This window comes from Blennius ocellaris (genome assembly GCF_963422515.1).
Source record: "Blennius ocellaris genome assembly, chromosome: 1".
Taxonomy (NCBI): Eukaryota; Metazoa; Chordata; class Actinopteri; order Blenniiformes; family Blenniidae; genus Blennius; species Blennius ocellaris.
Window position 1 is genome coordinate 8,514,372 of NC_137650.1, and position 20,426 is coordinate 8,534,797.

The following is a 20,426-nucleotide window of genomic DNA, read 5'->3' on the forward strand; positions in this document are numbered from 1 at the left end:
ATTATGAGATCGTGATCTTATAATTACAAGATCTTATCGCGTAATTATAAGATAAGGCATCTGTTTTTTTTAACTATTTTATCTAGTCAGTTCATGCATTTCCATACGACTCTTTCTTTCATTTGCTTTATTGCCACTGTGCAGCCAAATTTCTTCCAGCAGATAGATTAATATTAATCTATCTAATTTTTATCCAATGTTCCAGAGGAAAACATGTCATAAGTTACATTTAGTATTTTTGAAAATTTAGAGGGGCAAATGTCTGGTCTTTTTCAAATACCTGGCTCCAAGTCTTAAACTGGGTTATGTTGGCGAAACACCTGCTAATTCAATTTAAACCATGTTTAATTGGTGGCTTTGCTAGAAAAAAATACTTTTCGCGTTTCAGGCTGATTAATACGTGCAGAGTCAGGTGAATAAATGTGGAGATTCAAAGGACACATCAGAAATCCTCATCTGCTCCCAAACACCGATTTGTGACAGGTGCTGTTCTCATAGGACACAGGACATTGAGACTTGAGGACACATTCGGGTTGACTGCATCTCTTTGTGGTCTCTCTTTAAGATTATTTTGTATTTCTTCAACTAAAATTATTTCTGAAATAATAGAATTATTCTTGGCTCATAAGAAATATGCATTTCATCCCATTTTTGGGATCGTTGGTTCTTTGGAGGATTTTATGTCCTGCCAATCAACTCCTCTTGGTCCAAATCAGAAAAAAAAAGCAAATCACTTCATCAGGCACTGATATCAAACATCAAACCAGAGAGAAGAAAAAAGCAATCATCACCTGTCAACTCACATCTCCACTGATCAGTTGAAGAAATCGTGAGTTTTTAATGCATTGACAAACTTTATTTAAATTGAAAATCCTAATGATGCATGTATTTTCAAAGTGTGCTCTGCTGTGAAAATGCAGTCCTACTAAACCACATCCTTCACCCTAAACACTAAATCTCAAACTTATTTGATATTTATTCCATTATAATACCATTTATTTTTCAAGCCTGGTCCCTCAGTGGTTAAGTCCTGACCTTGAGTGTGGGGTTAAAATCCCTCAAATTTGTCTTTGCATGAATGTAAATAATAACCATGCAGGATTAAACTAAATTTAAATGCCCATCTTCCTCCCCATGTTTCACCACTCAATTGACATGTCTTATTTTCCAATAAAGTCAAATCAGGGTTATAAACAAAGAAACAAAGTTACATGGAGGAAAACCATTTCTACCCACAAGCAGGGCAGGACAGCCCTTTATCCATGCATTCACTAAATTAAGGCAGTTAAATTTGATAGTTTATATGATAATTCATAAAACTATGTGATATGAGAAAATGCTTTAGTGAACTCACTGAAAGTGTCCATCATGAAACTTAAGTGATGATCGACAAAATTTAAACCATCATGTGGTGCTCCATCTTTTACTGCTGAAAAATAAACCTCCAGAAAGAAGCATCAAAGTAGAAGTGAACTAAACTGACAGTTTCACCAACATCATATTAAAAGAGTATTGACAAAAAGTTTGTCTTTGTACATTCTGGTGCTCTGGTTACTATTTCTTTCCAACATTGAAACACATTTATTTAAGTATCCAGTCGTAGAATTCAGTTTCAAGCTCGTAATATTCATTTGGGTGTGTAGCAAAGTTTGATTTTCCTCAAAAGGCTTTAAAAGTTCTTGTTCAGGAAGTTTTGGTTAGAAAGGAAGGTGTCAGATATCTACGCGTCAGTAGACGTCGCACACTGGGACGCAGTGTGGAGGACGACTGAGGCCAAAGACCGAGCACTGATGTGAGCCAATCTGAAGGATAATGTCGATCTCTGTTGTGATTCACTCCAACTGTCTTCAATACCTCTTATGTGACTTGAATTGAGAGACAGGAAAAAACACACATACAGGTACATCACGCACCCTCCGTGGCCTGGCAGAACATTTAGCCACCATGGGCGAGTTTGACAGATGAAATAAAGTCATGAAGCGGTGCAACATCGGATCAAGAAATAATCCATTAAATTGTGAAATAATTATATGTTTTGTTGTGTATGTCGGTTTTTTCTACATAAAATGAATTGGTATTTTATTGGATAGATGACACGTCTATATTGAATTAGACTTTTATTAAATTAATTATACATTTTATTTATTTATTTGTTTGTTTGTTTGTTTGTTTGTTTGCTTGTTTATCGGTCATTTGTTTGCTTAATTTTGACATCTTTTAGCCTCCAATCCTACAGTAGATGGACAGTTACCATATGTACTTGCACAACAATAATCAAAATACTTTAAATGAAAAAAACTAAACAAAACAAAACTAATGATGGTTATACGGTTATACAGTCTGGCAGATTGCCGTGGTCCTTTCTGTTATAGCTGCATAATAAAAGTAATTTCAAATTCCCCATGAATTATTCATATAAGCCCATTAGAACTGTCGTGAATATGATGCAGATAACAACCAAAGATTTTTTTTAAAATGCAACTGCAGAGAAACAGAACAAAACTCGACACTGACCCACACAATGCCCATAACTAGGTGTCACAGCAACAGACAGGCAGGTCAGGTTCAGCTATGAGCACAATAATTATACATGTCCAAGTATCTAGTAACCTTTTATTTTCTGCAACTTGTACAGTAAAAGTAGTATAGTACCATTTAATGAGGAAGAAACAGCCACTGTCACTCTTCTGTATAGATTCCATGTAACTTGTTCCGACCACCTGTTTACACGTTCAGCTGTTTCAACTGGTTTCCATATGAAAGACAGTTTACTCCACTTCCTGACATTGACCAGGGCCCAGCCTGATATGGACTGAAACGTTTAAATAAATATTTAATATTGTATTTAATTTTGGAACTTTTATTCCTCCATATCTAGGTGTACAAAAGAGACTATTTTATTTATCTTGAAATTATGAATGAAATAAATCAAAGCACAAGTACATATTTTGTAAAATGAGCAAGAGCACTTATCTGTTTGGCTGTAGTTTAAGTCAAGTTTGATTTTAATATTCAAAAGATAGAAACAAGAGAGACATTCTCAGAAGAGACTGACTTGTCATTTTTTATTTGGACGATTGTTTTTTTTGTTTTTGGCCTTTGTTGAGGCAGATCAATCTACAAAACACACGAGGCAGAAGAGAAACCACTGCAATAATAGCCAGAAAGAACAGAGCGACATCTACAGAGTAGTAGGAGAACCAGGTCATCCTGTAGGACTGAGCTTTCAGGTGAGCTGCACCTTTGTGCCTCATGACAAACTCTATCCAGAAGTGGGCGCTATCCATGGGTGCTATTGGCTGATCCCTGTGCAGCCTGGAGAGTCTCTGCATGTTGGTCCTGTAGGAGGGCTCAGTCAGGACTTCCTCAACGGCCTTCAGGAAGTTGTCCTCTTTGTCGATTATTGCTAATGAAAGAATCTTAGCAGCCCCTCTGTCTTCCAGACGGAGCAGGTTGTCATACTGGTCAAAGAACAGAGGGATGCCCACAACCGGGACCCCGTGATAAATCGCTTCTTGGACCCCGTTTGTTCCTCCGTGAGCCACAAACAGTTTGATCTTAGGATGTCCCAAAAGGTCATTCTGGGGCATCCAGTCCACCAGTAAAGTGTTGTTACCCAGAGTGGCTGGTTTCTCACCTTTATACCTCCAGATGACTTTCTGAGGCAGTTTGGCAAAACTTGCAGCAATATAATTTGCCAGATCGACAGGAAGTTCACTCACTAAAGTCCCCAGAGACATGATGATGAATCCAGGATCTGCAGAACTCTGCACAAAGTCCTCCAAGTGCTGAGGCAGAGGTTTGGCAGGTTGACACTGGAACCCCCCCATGTAAACAACATTAGGCATGGTGGGACGAGGATATTCAAACACAAAGTCCACTCTCATCAGCCACAGGTCGGCCCCCTGCAATAACTCACTATATCTCACTCCCGGGCCAAAGAACCGATCACAGACGGCCTGATACTGTGGACGGATTAGCAATGTGTCCTGAGTTTCCCAGAGCATGTAGAAAAGAAAGTTTTTGAGTCTCTCTTTGAAATTCATTCTGTCTGTCAGTCCCGATCCAACCATTGGGATATAAGATAATGGTGACGGTGCGATGGCGAGGTGCCCCTCCCCGCCGGTGACCCATCGCACATTATAGACTAGAGGTAGTTTAAGAGCGTGAGCTAACATCACTCCTAAGCCCCAAGCTGGGTCAGTAAGCAGCAGGTCATATCGACGTGCCGTCAGACTCTTCATCAAGGCTTCGTCCTTCAGCATGGCCGCAGTCATTTCACAAGTCATGCGATGGATTTCAAACAGAGCACTGAACATTTCTACCTGCAAACTTACAAAGTTAAAGACCGGGGTCTCTCCTCTTTCAATGCCAATGATTTCCCTCAGTATTGGGTTGATGAAGTCATTGTTAAAGGCCTCGGCGACAGGAACGGTGATGGCGTTGTAGTGTGGAGAGTCGTCCATGATGTACCAGCTCTTGCTGCTTCGCACCACGTCGACGTCGTGTCCCTGAGAGTGGAGAGCTTTGATCATGACGTTCATGTTCACCCAGTGGCTTCCCTCAAACGGGACGACTAAAATCTTCCCTCCGTGAGTCCTTTCCCATGACAAGACCACCGAAAATATCACGACGAGCAGGGCTGTGATGTTTCTGCTGAGTGACATCATTCACCTGAGGGAAAGAAACAAAATGAAAAAGAAAGACTATAAAAGCGTGCATTTCTTTTCTTTCAGAATAAACAGGAACAGTAAGTTTGACATAACATACCTGCTCTTCATGCCGTAGCTTTGGGTCTGTAGGCACTTTGTCTTCCAGTGCCAGTGTGAAATAACCCGAGTCGCAATAACTGCTGGCTTGAAGAAAGCTGGTGTAAGTAGATTAGAAGTCAGCTTTTCTTCATTCCTCTCCTCGGGTCTGGAGAACAATGCAACATCTTTGTTGACGGCGTTCAGCCTGTGTGAGAATTCCATTCTGCTTTTTTCCTCCCTTGTTCTTTATGTAGCATGCAGCAACATGTTGATCCTTTGTAGGTTTTATGGTACATGATTGCATGCTTTTTCATAGCTTTTTTTTTTTTAAACTTGGGCTGTAATTGGCAATCACAAATATAGAAATATCTCATTGTCACTGATCTGTTAAAAAACATTGCTGCATATAAAAACTGAAAAGATGGTTTAGAGTATAGAGCCATCTGTAGCCAACTCATTACAGTGGATATGGTGTAAGTTTAATGTAAATTCACATATAAGAGTTGTGACTTGCCTTGTGTAAGTCACATATAGCACTGACAATAAAAGAAAAGTAGGAAAATAAAGTCCACTGTGTGTCAGAAAGCAGTGATGCTGTTACTCCCGTATGACCTACTCCTTCACAGCTTTTAAACTGAACATGTTGTTCCCTGTACATTCTCTGTCACTCAGCGTGGCCCAACTCCCTGCACAGTCCACTGAACCACACGTCTAAACCCTGAGAAAATATAGAACATTTATTATTTTCACACTCTAAATGACTCAGACAAGCATTATCATTATTTATTTTCATTCTACAAATTGCATCAGAACAGTTTGCATTGCTTTCTACGGTTGTATTTTAGGCAATGCAACAAGGCGATAACGTTACATTTAGAAAGGGGCGGTAATGTCTTTCTCATTAGTATCTACAATCTTAGCTTTCTCCATGTCTGTGGCTCTCCTATGGTTCTACTGATTATCTGAGTTAATGGAAATTAGCAGCTGAATTGTAACGTCGTCCTTTACATGCTGCAGTGTTAATATGTGGCCATGCGGGGGCAGCGCAAGCTCACTCAAAGGCCGAGAGCACAGTATTTAACAGAGTATTTCTGTCCTGGAAGGGCCTGCATGTTTTTAATGCTTTCCATTTCCAGCACACCTCAATTGAATGTCATCATGAAGCTGATTATGATCCACTTATGTCTTATTTATTCATATCTTATAATCAGCAGTGCCATTGACAAAACAAGACAACATCTTGAACCTGTAACACTTTGCACATATATCTGTGCTCACAGGTTGTCTCGCAATCCTCCCACGTAATTCAAGTTTCGTTCCAAGGCTGAATGATCAAGTCTTGACAAGAAAGGCCTCTCACGCTCCCAGTTTAATTGAAAAAGGCGGTTGAATAAGTACAATCTGTGAAGCTGACTTGATATGCTCTATGCCGAATGTTCAAGCCTCTCAGAAAGCAGGGAGACACTTTGGTCTTTCAATGAAAGGAACATGTGATTGTACATTTGACACTCTTGAAATAGGCTGACACTTTTTTTTTCCAGAAACAGAAATCATATTGTTTGAATTAAACTAATGTTTAAGCATTCTTAAAAGTTATTTCAATAATCTTGCCCAAAAGTGAATCAAATCTGAACTAATCTACAATATATCTTTAGTAAACTCTACTTTTGCCCAATAGGCTAAAGTCGAATTAGAAAAAGTTAAACGAGGCTTATAAATAACATATTGTGATTATATATTTCACTTTGTCTGTAATAAATGTCAAATTTAGGGAATTTCCATATATTGAATGAAACAGTGAGGCGAAAGAATGTTTCCATGATTCTGTTTTTTGAGATGTACACACATTTTGTAGTAACAACAAAAAACAAACAAAAAACAATGGTAATATAGTATTCATTCTTGCCATTTTGTTGTGTTGCTTCACCACAGCCAATGAGAAATCTGAGCTTTTTCACAAATAACAAGGACACAAGGCCAAAACATTGTTTGATATAATTTATTAATTTGTTAAATGAGAACAAAATTCATTCGACTTTCTATTAAATCAACTTCAACCTTTAAAGTACACGAGCCGATCATGGGCAAAAAAAGTATATCTTATGTTATCTTAAACTTTGAAGAATAATTAAAATACTTCATATTAATTCTATGTGCTTTGTGATACTCTTATACTTTAATACTCTGTTACTCTCTCTCAAAAATATTATTTGAGACTCTTTCTGTACCTGCAACAGTTCATTTGAAAGGATCTTCCAGCCTTGAGCCGCAGCTTTCTTTCTTTTACGGAAGAATATTTTGAATCCAGAACACACTCACACATTTCTCAGTATTTAGTACACATGCTGTCTTCTTTGAGTAAACATTACTTTCCCACATAGTCCAGCGGCACAAAACACTGAAAGCCTGTATGGATTAGATTGCAAACAAGCCCTCGAAAGCTGTAGGTCACGGGAGCGTTGTAGATCTCCAAATCCCATATCCAATGACATACCGATCAAATGTCGTTATCACTCTCTGCCCCGGCGTTCAATAAGTGGAGTCCAGATTCCTAGAGCATGCTTCCAGCAGCATGCTCCGGGACGATGATGCTGGCCCATTTGTAAATAACGGGGATGAAGAGGAGAGCAGAGCCCAGGATGGACACCAGTAGAAAGGCCCACAAAAACATTCGGTCCAGAACCTGGGCTACAAACTTCCAGTCTTGTACCACCTGCAGAAAAAACAATAAATAACTGCTCATATCTAAATCTGTCCAAACCAGCGATGCGCAGAAACGTTTGTGCTCCAGATTGAGTCGGTCTGGTTCATTAGATTTCATGAAGTTTGATCGATTCGTCTTTATGTTTAAAAATCACGAACTCGGATGTTAGAAACTCACCTCTCTGACCTCGTTCTCCTGCACCACGTGCATCGTGATGTAGCGAATAGATTCCAGAGCTGCTTGCAGGTTGTTTCGATTGTAGAGCAGAGGCGTGACCTCAGGCGATGAGCCCTTCATCCGGCCCACGCCGGCAGCACCTCCGGCCCTGCTCACGCCGGCGGCGGCGTAGCGGTCCACGTGGCTGCGCATGCACAGCAGCTTAGGAAGTCGATGTAGAAATATCTTCCTCACCCAGGGCGCCATGTCATGATGTGTTGAAGAGGAGCGATGGTGGATGTTGATGGCAAAGACAGTGATGATGATGGAGAGCGTGACGAAGATCATGGTGAAGACCAGATATTCCCCGATCAGGGGGATCGCCTTCGAAGAGGAGGGGATGATCTCCTCGATGACCAGGAGGAAGACGGTGAGCGACACCAGCACTGAGGTACAGAGAGAGATCTTCTCGCCGCCGTTTGAGGGCAGGTAGAAGACGAGGATGGTGAGGAAGGAAAGGCCGATGCAGGGGATGATAAGAAAGAGGGTATAGAAAAGGGGCAACCTGCGGATAATAAAGAAGTAGGTGATGGTGGGATAGGACGAGCTGCCGTCAGTCCTCAACCCACGACTGCCCGTGGCCTTCACAATCTCCCACTCGCCATTGTCGAAATAGTCCCGTTTGTCCACGTGGAAGTCCTCAAGAATCACGTCCACCTGTCCAACGTGGAGTTACCCCGTGTCAGTTTCTGGTAAGATGAGCACGATAACACGCCGTGCATAGACTCACCTGGGACCCGTCGTAGGTCCACGAGCCAAACTTCATTGAGCAGTTCTGGAGGTCGAAAGGGAAGAAGGTGACGTCGATGGTGCAGGCTGATTTGTAATTGGCAGGAGGCGTCCATATTATGGTCCCGTCATACTTAACAACAGCCTTGGTGACGGTTCCTTCAAAACGTCCGTCTGAGCTGTTGAACAAAATATGTCAAACATTCAGTCGATTGTTCAGGGTCAGTGGGTCATTTCCTCTGACATACAAGATAATTATACATACTTATCATAAAGCACAACATCAGGAAGCCAGATCCGGTCAGACGGGACTCGGATCGTTGTGATACCCAGGTAGTCATCAGGATTCCATCGGAGTTTCATGTCAACCCACTCCTGTACAAAAGAAACAATGGCCAATTAGAAATGTGAACATAGCTGATCTTGAAACTTCTTCCAGTTTTAAAGAAACCATTTGAGGATTATCCACATTCTCATTTATGTCATTGAGGATTGCATAAAGCTTTGGATTTCCATGGACAGCTGGTTAAAATGAACATAAACAACAGACTGGAAACATGGAAAATACAACAAGAAGTTTAGTCTGTTGACATCTACCAACAATCACCATTTACTACTGAATCAAAATAAGAACTGCAACAGTCAATGTCTTGGTACAATGGCAAGAAAAGGATCATTTTAAAAAACAGTTGGTGGTAATGTCTCCTGCCTAATGTCTGCGTTAATCTGTCCCGTGGCTCTCTGAGGTTTGTCACAAGCTGCAAAGCTGCAACTCACCATTACATCTTATGTGATCCTCCCCGGCCATGTACACACTCAGACACTGCTACAGTTTAATTTATAAATCCATCCCCTCTCACCTTCTTCGACATATTTTACTCAAGACCAGCAGTTAGTGTCTGCGCTCAAATGACGTCCCTTTTATTGACTGTCCAGAAGGTTCACACTGAACTCGGCAAACCGGCTTTTATATTCTTCAGCCCCGTCTGGAATCACTTGCAGGCTGAGCTCCAGCTACAAGAACAGATCTCGATGAGGAATGTTAAAAACATGCTGGTATGGAGGGGGAGTCTATTGGAGTGTGTAACTGCTTTTCTACTTATGGTGTTTAGGCCTTCTGAAAGCATTTTACTCTATTCTATTCTATTCTATAACTGTAAAAGGAAGATCAGAATAGTGGAGCCATTTCTTAAAAACCTAAATGTAACTGCTGAAGGTTAGGATACAATTACAAAATCTGACATCCCGTCCACTCTGCCAGTAACATCTATGATGAATAGACGACACTGATGAGACCGCTGACCTTCCATTTTCCTCTTTGCATGATATGATCCATCACTGAAAAAGCCTGCCACTGACCTGAGTGGCACAGGCTGGACTGTGGAGATAATTCATAAGATGCATGACAGACGCGACACCCAAGACCATGAATAAGGCTGACAGGAGCAGGAACAGAGAGGAGGTGGCTGGGTGAGGCAGGTGCGTGGGCACCGGGCCGAAATAGATGAGAGCTGTCAGTGAAATGCCACCGCACCAGATTAGAAAGGGATGTGAAGGGGCAGACTCATCGTCTCCACTTCCGCGATCACAAAGTGACACTGACACGAGTTCACCTGCACATTTGCTGATGGAGAAATATGGCAGTACATCGATTTGTTATTTCAGATGGGTGCTGGTACTTGCCTGTTTCATCCAAACATTCGTCGTCATGAGCTGGTTTTTTTCATCCTGGAATGAAAGAGCAGCGTCTTGAAAATTCAAATGTCGGTTTTTCAAGCCATGTTGTATGTTATTCATCAGAATGCAGGATCGAGTAAACACACACACACACACACACACACACACACACACACACACACACACACACACACACACACACACACACACACACACACACACACACACACACACACACTAATCATGTCCATTTCCCTCACCACGTCAACTAGCTGCGAGATGGCCAGTCCAAACTTCACGCTGATGGTCTGGTTGAGGTACTCCACCGGACGAACCCATTTCTGATAATGTCCAAAGAGATATTTGAAAAGTTTGTCTTCTGCTTTCGCAAAGGCGGAGAGCTTTGGGACTCCTGGGAAAATGTGAAAACACAAGATTTACGTGAGAGAAGCACTTTAGGAATGAGAAGGAGAAATCTTGAGTGCAGCATACATTGACTGGACACCATTGTTAATAATTAGCCTGCTCTCTTTGTGGAGCTGCTGTTTAACAGCTCTGCATTCACCTCGTTGACCTTCAGTTGTCGTGTCTCCAGTTTCTACGTATGACCTCTGTGCCAAAGCAAAAGATGTACAGAAATGAAAGCTACGATCCAAGTCAAAAGTGAATATACGATGACATTGAGAAAGCTTTGACTGTAAGATATATGGCAGCCTCAGAATCTTTGCAAAATCTGTTAACTTTGACACTGGCTTGCTATTTGTTGACAAGTAAACATTCATTATTTATCTGGTGTGCTTTTGTCTGTATGGCTGCAGGAACCAACATACTTCTGTGGTTTTATTTTCACTCCGTTTGCCTTGAAATAATGGTACATCTTGTAAATTCACACAGAGTTTTTCTTGTTGTTTTTGTGGTCTACTTGCACCATATTGTTTTGCTCCTTCTTTTCCACAGGAATTATTTTCCTATCCACGTGTCTTACAGAGTGACAATGTTTAAATGATTGCAAATAAAGCCTTTCATAGAGCTTGGCATCGATATTGAACATATACATTTAATTAGAAGTTGGAATGACGAGTAACAAAAGTGCAACAACCACATGCTATGGATTTGTGCTGTTTTTTAATGTGGGTATTTTTACACCTATGTTTGCACAGTTTATTTTTACATGTAACCCTAACCCTTATTTTCCACTGTCAGATAAGTAAAAGCATATCTAATGTAATCCAATATGAATAGTCGGCAATGAATCTATAAAATAAGTTTTTCCTGATGACCGATAGAAGGAGAATTACATACAAGTGACGGGTGCAATAATCATAGACGACCGCCCACTGTGGAATCATTCAAACGGCTTTCCTGAAGCAGGGTGTCGCCACTGTGTAGAAAATATTGATCACACTTTTGAATTGCACCTGATTCCATTCTTCCAGCTCTTTAAATCATTCACCGCCGCCGTAATGAATTCAATTTATGGGTGAACGATGTGGCTGAAAATGCACCACAAGATCGACCTCTGTGTGTGTGTGTGTGTGTGTGTGTGTGTGTGTGTGTGTGTGTGTGTGTGTGTGTGTGTGTGTGTGTGTGTGTGTATGCTCGGGATCGATAAAAACAAGGCCTCAACACCCTCAATCAATGACTGTGTGATCAGCAAATTCATCATCTCTGCACCTTCTCCCACACTGTGTTCTGCAAGCTGCAGGATCTGCTGGTTTTTTTTAGTTTTTTTTACATTCATCTTTGTTTTCAAAACTAAAATGCATCAACACAACGTGAAGCGTGTGGTCTGAGGCCACGAGGTAGCCACATTTGAAACCAGGATCTGCAGGGATGACATTTACACCTAATCCCGAGTTAAATTAATATTTAATGTTAATGCATTCACCCTGGCTGTTTGCCAGGTGCAGTCGGGGAGCAGCACAAAAACAAAGCAGTGATATAAACACATTGGGATGTGAATGTGACACGTTAACATAAAGGCTGTTCGATAAACAGCTGGAGTAAACTGTGAACAAAGAACAGTGGCAAACATACATATATGCAAATGATGGTAACATGATAAGAACAACAACAACACAAATTACAAACATGCAAAGATATGCATAACACATTGCAATGTACAAACAAGCACCCGATTACAGTGCCTCATTGCAACGTCAGACTCTCTACCAGCATGTGAATAATCTGCCTTTAAATCACAAACAAAAGTCCCATTCTTGTTATATCAGAATCATTGTAGTGACACGGTTTGAACTTGTATTTATATTCATGCACTGGTTGAATGCACATATTTCAGCTCCCACATGGACAGCTCTTCTATCACACAATCACCCAGAACAGACCGATCTTATTACACAACATTTCCTAATGGTGTGTTGTGTGCATATGTGAACTCACTCAGAAAGTGAGTTCACGTACTCAACAGCTGTGGGGTGGGAGTACATAATACATGAACTGTAGTTGTGTATCTACGTAGGTATGTAAATATGTTTTGTTTAAAATGCTAATAGGTTATTATTATCAATGATATCATCACAGGGGAAGTATAGATTGTGAATATTATGAGCCCGAGCTCAGAACCTTGTGGAACTCCATGAGCATGTCTCTATGAAGGAATCATCATTTACAAACAAATCACAAACTATCTGGCATATTTTGTCACAAGTCTGCTAATAACACTATCACGACGCACTCTCCTCTCTGACTGGAATGATGTGAATGCTCTTGAGCCACAACCTTGTGAATATTTTCAATCTGCATGACGTGAACGTCAGCATTAATCTGCTGTTTTTGATATTACACATCCAATCAGAAATGATATACCAATACAAGACTCCAAAGGACTGGGTGTTAATCTCATGCATAAGAGAACGATAACGTTCAGCTTGTTATTGTCTTTAAGGGGACGAGGTTGACGCTCACTGACTTGTGGTTATAAAAAGAACACTTTTGATTAGTAACTGGATCGTTTTACTTGAAGTGCAATCATGTATATTAGCTACACTGAGAAAAATGATTCATGGGGTTAGTTTGTAAAGCTTGAAATCAAGAGCCTTTTTTACAGAAAAAATTTAAGTTTGTTACATACACATGTTTTAATCAGTTAATAACTTCCTGTTATAAGTTTGTCAAACTGAGAATATAGAAATCTGTCTTGACTCCATAATTTAATGATTTTGAATGGACATTTCTGCTTCCACTCAGCAAGAGACAATATTTAGTTGGTGCAACTTGAATTTCTGTTAAGCATCCTTCAAAAGCTGAGTAAGACTGGACTTGCCCGCACATGTTTTAACCAAAGGCCACGCCTGCAAGAAAGTGGAGGGAAAGGAACGGACATTGCATATTTTCAATCCAATTGAATGTTACTGGGTGAGTAGTACTTTTTGCTTTCTTTAATTTGCAACACTCAATGAGTGTTTTAACATAGTGCAAGGAATAGTTTTTTTTTTACACAATCCTAAAAGCAGGTTTTCAGTTAACTGTTCATTAAGCTATTGTATGTAATGTGATACACTTTAGCTGAGTCTTTCTGTCGCTGCTGCTTAAATTAGGTCTTACATTACATTTCCCTGCACAGCTAAGAGATTATATGTGTCATTTTCTCCCAATTTAAACACAAGGATGATGTGGGTTAATGTTTAAGCTTTGTACATAGGTTAATTTGATTTTGTTCAGTGTTTTTAACCCCAGTTTATTGATCGTTTTTTGTCCAAGACCAACGTAAAAACGTGGGCTGGAGAGCTGATACCACAACGTTGCTGAGAGGAAGAGGCCTAAAAAAGTAAGTCTATTATCACTTTACTTAACATTAAACATATGAAAATATTGGCCTGCTAATATTGCCATTGAGTGTGCACTATTTTTATTTCCTTTGGTATGTTACAACATTAATGAGAAGGCTTTTTGGGTTGTTTTTTTTAGGCCCCGTTGTATAAAGTTTGAGAGGTTGGCTGCTAGTTGTTGTTAATGACTTCAAAGTCCGATGGCCTGCTCTTTTTGATGCAGCTCAGGTAAATATTTGATCATTAAATGGTTTGCAGTATGTACTATGTTGATGGAAATTTCCTGCATTTTAAAAAATTGTCCCTGTTGTTTGTCTTTACACTCACAGATAAACCAAGAGTTCAGAAGAATCACAACTCTCAATCTGGAGACAACATTCATGGCAAAACTGGACCAGTACATCCCGAAGATAATGTCCTTGCTGTCAGCAAGAGGAGGAGCTGCAAAGATGAGTATTCAGTGCATAAAGAACCTGCTGCTTGAGGTATGAATAAACCTTGTCTTACAGTATACGTGGTTCCAGTATCACCGCAAAGGTGGTCAGAAATAGAATTTCAAATAACTGCTTACATTGCTGATTGTCTCCTTTATGCGTTAAAGTCAACTGTTCTGAGTCCAAATACTTACAAGGACAAATATCAGATCAGGTGTTTTTTATGGCTTAGTTATTTGCTCCCAATTGGACAGGGAAAAAATCTTCAGTTAGTACATAACTATAAATGCTTAAGCAGAGCACAACTTAATTGTAAAATGATTTTTCTGTTGTTTCATTATTGCAATCTTTAAAATGATAAATTTAACATACACAATTGAGATCGGTAATTGGTATAGGCCAGGCATTGGAAACATCATCCTTCACTCTCTTTCCTAGTGATGTTATTACAAAAAGCTCATCTTCATTGAGGTTAAATTAAAAAACATTATAAAACACTTTTTTATTTTTCTTATTCACAGGATGATTCTGAGGAAAGAAGGAGAGAGATGGCTATCCGTGGCTTAGTGGTGTATCTCAGAGAAAAGGAGGAAGATCTCTTTAAAGATCAGTTGGTAGGTAAATGGAAAACTTAATTTCATTGTATATTCTTTGTTTTACTGCTATTTTTAAATTGTATTGCGTATAAATACTAACTTTTTTTTCTTAACTACTTACGCCAGGATGGTGGAGGAGATGAAACGGATAAAGTGATGAAGATTGTCGTTACCAGAGGTGCCACAACATCTGATCCAGCCAATGCAAAGATTGTGCTTGAGGGAACAACAGTCCTTGAAGACCTGGACGTACCCAGAGCGTGTGCCATGCTAATGAGGCTAATCTACGCTCTCAACCTCAGCTACCCAAAAGAACTGAAAAACACTTTGGAAGTATTTCAAAAGATACTCCTTGAGCTGGATAGTCTGAAAGCCAGTCCGAAAGTACTGTCTCTCAAAAATAGACTGCTTTTTGTGATGTTCTACTGTTTTAACCTATTGAGATGTCGTCAATCGCTGCCCTTACCTTAATAACAGGGGTAGGCTAACCAGAAGCAGATCAGAAAATGTGATGCAGTTTGAGTGTTTTATAGTTGTGTTTATTACAGTATTACATTTCAATTTTTTTGGTTTTGATATGAATCAGATATGTAGCAAGTTACTTGGAAGAAAAGCTTTGACATTCAAGAATAGATGAAGAAATTTGATGTGCCTTACCGATACTGACAACAAAAAAATATATACATTTTATTTTCTACTCTGTTGTTGTGAAATGGAGTACTGCATTCAGTTCAGGGGATGAGTAATCCAAAATCCACAGTAATAATTACAACATGTTAATCTTGTTTTACATTGTTCAAGGGCAATAACCTGGTAAAAGCCTTCAGATGTGAAGCTTCACACTCATTTGGGTGTGGTTATTTTTTGATTTTTGTTTAATTATTGCTAGAAGTGGGCATATTTTTTTGTTCAAAATGAGGAAAATCATTCATTGTTTCAAAACATTTGTTAATACTAGTTTTCTAATAAACATTTTGCTCAATGAAGAGGACTTTCAACGTGTAATTTATTTTAACTTATGTACATTAGGTTACTAGAACTAAAAAAAAGGGATAACATACAGACTTTTATAAGCTGAATCAAGGCAAAATAAATGAGTTGGATGAACCTAAATAGACTTAATTGACGACTTAAAAACGCCAAAATGTTTTAATCAGAATTCAGTTGGTTTAACTTATTTAACCTTGTTGAGGACAAGAAATGTCATGTTGGTTGTACTAGACTACCTCTTGTGGGATTAACTCAATAATGAGTTGAGTTGAGAGTACTTAAAAAAATCTATGCAAATTGTTACCTTAATTTTATTAAGTTTAGCCAATGTATTATTTTTTAGAGTGTACCAGCGCCTGAGGACCTTAAACTGCAGTCCTGTTAGTCCCTGAGCAACTCTAAAATGTAAAGTGCCCATGGAAGCTCTTGTGTAGTGGTTTGCACTATAACCCCGCAGCAATAAGAGACAAACTCCCGTCACGCCCCAGGACCCACCTGGGAACCATCACACCTTTCTGTGCCGCTCCATCTGTGCTCAAGTTCAACAGCAACACGCTGTCATTATCAATCTATTGTATTCCGCCGGGCCAATTTCACAGAGTCGTTCAAACACTCACGCAGCGAGTGGCACAGGTGGCACCAGCACAACAATGGCAGCAGCAGGAGCAGTGCAAGCGAGGTGGCCGCCCCTCCTGCTCTCAGCATCATATCAGAGGCGACACCGAATCCAAACAGCTGGTCCCCTGGGCATCCCCGAGCTGGGAAATGAAAACAAGAGGGTATTTAAATGAGGAGCTTCTCTGGACACGATCTCACCAGTGAGCTGTCGGGGTAAATTGGATTTGACCATGGGTTAGAGGTTCGAATCCCCAAGGTAATCGCCGCACGATTCCCCTTTGGTGAAACGCTACGGAACGCAAAGCTTTTAGTTCCACGTCTCATGAGCGAGGCTGCGTTAAGTAGCACAGCGGCACCTGCAGTGAAAACACGCCGGATCAATCACACACCTCGGATTGCCAGCGAGACAGCTGCAACATCCTCCACAAGCCGAGGACTCACTCTGCGATCGCCTCCATAACACACAAGCCTTTCCCGAGGAGTGATTGCATCACATGCATGAGCAGTGAAATGCCGTGTGCAAACCTGCTATGAGTCTCTGCCCTCAACACAGCATCCGGCGTGGCGGTGGACGTGGAGACGGTGGAGCCTTGACAACGGCGACAGAGGTGCTCCTGCGTCCTCCTCCATTCCATGCAGCTTCTCTCTCTCGCTCTCTCTCTCTCTCTCTCTCTCTCTCTCTCTCTCTCTCTCTCTCTCGCTCTCTCTCTCTCTCTCACCTCACCGCTTCCCTCTCTGCTGCCTCCGATTGTGCTCAAGCAGCGCATCCTCTTCCTCCTCCTCCTCCTCCTCCTCCTCCTCCTCCTGCTCGTTGACACAGAGACAGCCCCCCCCCCCAGCACCATCACCTCTACCATCCCCACAATCCGTCCCTCCCCTCACCCGAGCATGTTTTGTGGTCACCAATAACAGACAGAAATAGTCCCTCCCTCTCGTGATTCGGACTCTCTGCCTCTCAACGACAGCAAACGCAAAACTCTGCCCACAAGATGTTCCCCTCCCACCTTTGACGACGGTTTTGAGGGTCATTGCTGATGGTTTCGCAGCAAAATGTGTTTGGAGCTGGATCCTGTCCAATATGTAGTGAGATCCTATTGTGAGCGTGAGGTGGATGAGATGGAAATAAAACAACGCTTGTTGATAAAACAATTGCCACTTACTACATTACTGCACTATAATTGCATTACTTCACTTGTGAAATACATACTTTGACAATAGGTTGCAAGATTTCACATTATGAACCTGACAACAGTGATATTCAGAAACATTAATGAACAACTAAAGACAGCTCCCCAAGATGCTGTATTTTTTTTTCTTGTGAAAGTGTGTTTTCTAATCAAATAAAATGAGAGAAGAATGGGTGATGGAGTTCACACTGTGAGTGTGGAAAATAGTCTGTTAATGTGAGACGCTGCCTTTTCAATATTGTGGTTGACTGTACCTGTTACCTGAGTTTTTCTTTTTAAATGAATTATATTAATAAACTGTAATATGTATTTATGTATATATATATATATATATATATATATATATATATATATATATATATATATAAAAGCTTAAAAAATATCTGTTTTTTTTTTAAGCTTTGACATTGTTCAGTAAATATAGAAGCAGGTCGATGTCAGATGATCGATCAATCGATCAATCCTTTTGCCGTCACATTGTTTCAAAGTAATCTTTACCATTATTTGTATATTATAAAGCTCAAATACAAAGCAGACTGTAACCTGGGAACAGGTAGTGCAGGACCAGACTTATATCTGCAGACTTATTTGAGTTTTTCTGCGCCTTTTCTCTGTAGCAAACTTTAGTCCAAGTTTCTCCACATAATAAATGACCTTGCTAAAGCAGAGTTTCTGTTTGATGCTTATTGGTTTCTGTCAATTATTGATATATCTTTACATCCACGGTTGTATTACAGGTCACATCTTTCGCTTCTCCAAACATTTGCTGCATTGCACAAAGTCAGATTTCTCAGTGATGGAAAATAAAACAGTGACAACAACAGGGATTCACTCTGCAGGGATAAAAGTACCAACATGCATACAAACAATTTGCACCGTGTGTAAAATAACGTTGTGCTACTTAATAGAGCCCAAATGTTCAGGGACATGGAAACACTTGAATGTTACTGAATATTTTGTACGCATTCATACTCTTCTTATTCAAAGTGACACAATTTTAAATATGTATGGAAGATCAATCAAAGGTTATTTGCCTGGTTAATTCAAAAATTTAATTAACCATGATCTTGTCATACCTTCGTGCCCACAGGTCAGAGGACAGAAATACCAACGTCAAGGAAAATATGCCAAAGCGACAAAGTCAGCAAACTGCTGCAGAGCTGCTGGTGATGTGGGCTAAGCACATAAGCACAACAAACAACAAACAACAAACAAACAAACAACACACAGAGAGAGAATAAGTCCAAATGCAGCAAGTGTTTATTCATCACACAAAACAGTGTTTTTGCAACACTCCCAGATATATTTAACAAGCTAATATTCAGTTCAAGGTTATTTTTTATTTTCAGATTGAGACTTGTGACGTCAGAGCAACTTTTTTTTTTCTTTCACAAAAACGCAATTTTGTTTGGAAAATGTCTTGAAAGCACTTAAAGCAGCATCATGATACACTTTTAATCATGAACATATTTTGATCTCTTTAATGCAATATTCACCATTTCTATCAGTATTATGTTGGCATTTCTAAAAGGGGGGAGTCATGAAAAAAGAGTTTGTGTGATTTAGGCAAAGTGATTTTCTGCACTTATAACTCATGGTTATTTCTAAGTGCCCATGTTCCGTTCTGTGTTTTACTAAATGTATGTCCTACCCAGATATTTTATGTCCTACCCAGATATTTTTATATTTTTATATTTATATTATATTTTTTACTTTTATATTCTATTCTATTGTATATTATTACATTCCCAGGTACCAGATTGCTGCAACAAAACAATTTCCCTTCGGGGATGAATAAAGTTATCTATCTATCTATCTATCTATCTATCTATCTATCTATCTATCTATCTATCTATCTATCTATCTATCTATCTACCTACCTATCTATCTATCTATCTATCTATCTATCTATCTATCTATCTATCTATCTATCTATCTATCTATCTATCTATCTATCTATCTATCTATCTATCTATCTATCTAAACGTAGAGGGAGGGATGTCCGTATTTTTAAAAATAAGAATAAACGTGGCCTCAGTTAAGGGGGGGGTGGGGTAGTTTATACCTTTAATATCAGGCTATTTCCTTTTTGCCAGAGTTTATAATTAAGGGTGGCACACTTGACCCCGGGTAACCTTCCACTTAGGTTGCTATAGGTTTTCACTGCTAGAAGGCCTACTTTTATGCACAGAGCCTATCTCCATACATGCATAAGTCATAAACTGTATGTATCTCCCTCTCCAGTCCCAGATCCTAACCTGTAGGATCTCTGCAGGAATACAGAACTGGAACTTTGTGATCTGTGCCTCCTGAAGCCATCACAAACTGCAACGACTGGATTAGCTTTCCATCTGATAACACCTTGTCTGTTTCTTTGTTGTCTCTGTACTGTCATTTTCTTTTACTATCCCGTAACCACTCACTGTAACAGCATGAAGCCAGCACCACTGAGCTGTTCCCCCTCAGTCACTGATGTACGATTGTTGGGTTTTTCTAAAAGTGTCATGACATTGCCATTTTAAGTAGCATTGCATTATTACATCTGAAGGAAATAAATATTCTCTGTAAAGTTTTCTCTTGATAATTTATTCATCAAATAAACAGCATGTAAAAATATATATTACCCTTTTTGTAATCCCCCTTTTCTGCAGTGTGAACCAAGCTTTACTGCCACACTGAGTGAGACATAATGATAAAGATGCTGGATTGATTGGACAAGTGTTTGAAATCCTTTAA

The 20,426-nt window shown here is 39.8% G+C and overlaps 2 protein-coding genes and 1 long non-coding RNA gene across 3 annotated transcripts; 1 reads left to right on the forward strand and 2 right to left on the reverse strand.

Moving 5' to 3' along the window:
• Positions 1-1,727: 1,727 nt before the first annotated feature.
• LOC308148814 (UDP-glucuronosyltransferase 2C1-like) lies at positions 1,728-4,667 on the reverse strand (the record flags this gene model as incomplete). Its single annotated transcript, XM_080520344.1, has 2 exons — positions 1,728-1,744; positions 3,122-4,667. The coding sequence occupies 2 exons, from the start codon at positions 4,665-4,667 to the stop codon at positions 1,728-1,730; spliced, it is 1,563 nt and encodes a 520-aa protein (XP_080376470.1).
• Positions 4,668-7,302: 2,635 nt separating this feature from the next.
• On the reverse strand, positions 7,303-17,162 carry chrna5 (cholinergic receptor, nicotinic, alpha 5; the record flags this gene model as incomplete). The annotated part of the gene is made up of 8 exons (XM_080494803.1): positions 17,029-17,162; positions 16,503-16,643; positions 10,338-10,489; positions 10,084-10,128; positions 8,666-8,775; positions 8,402-8,579; positions 7,633-8,328; positions 7,303-7,464 (listed from the first exon to the last, which is right to left on the reverse strand). The coding sequence occupies exons 2-8, from the start codon at positions 16,591-16,593 to the stop codon at positions 7,303-7,305; spliced, it is 1,434 nt and encodes a 477-aa protein (XP_080350929.1). The 5' UTR covers positions 16,594-16,643; positions 17,029-17,162.
• Positions 13,179-15,141, forward strand: LOC308129083. Its single transcript, XR_013936593.1, has 6 exons — positions 13,179-13,452; positions 13,798-13,864; positions 14,005-14,093; positions 14,195-14,350; positions 14,821-14,913; positions 15,022-15,141. It is a non-coding gene; the product is annotated as an uncharacterized lncRNA (long non-coding RNA).
• Positions 17,163-20,426: the final 3,264 nt, after the last annotated feature.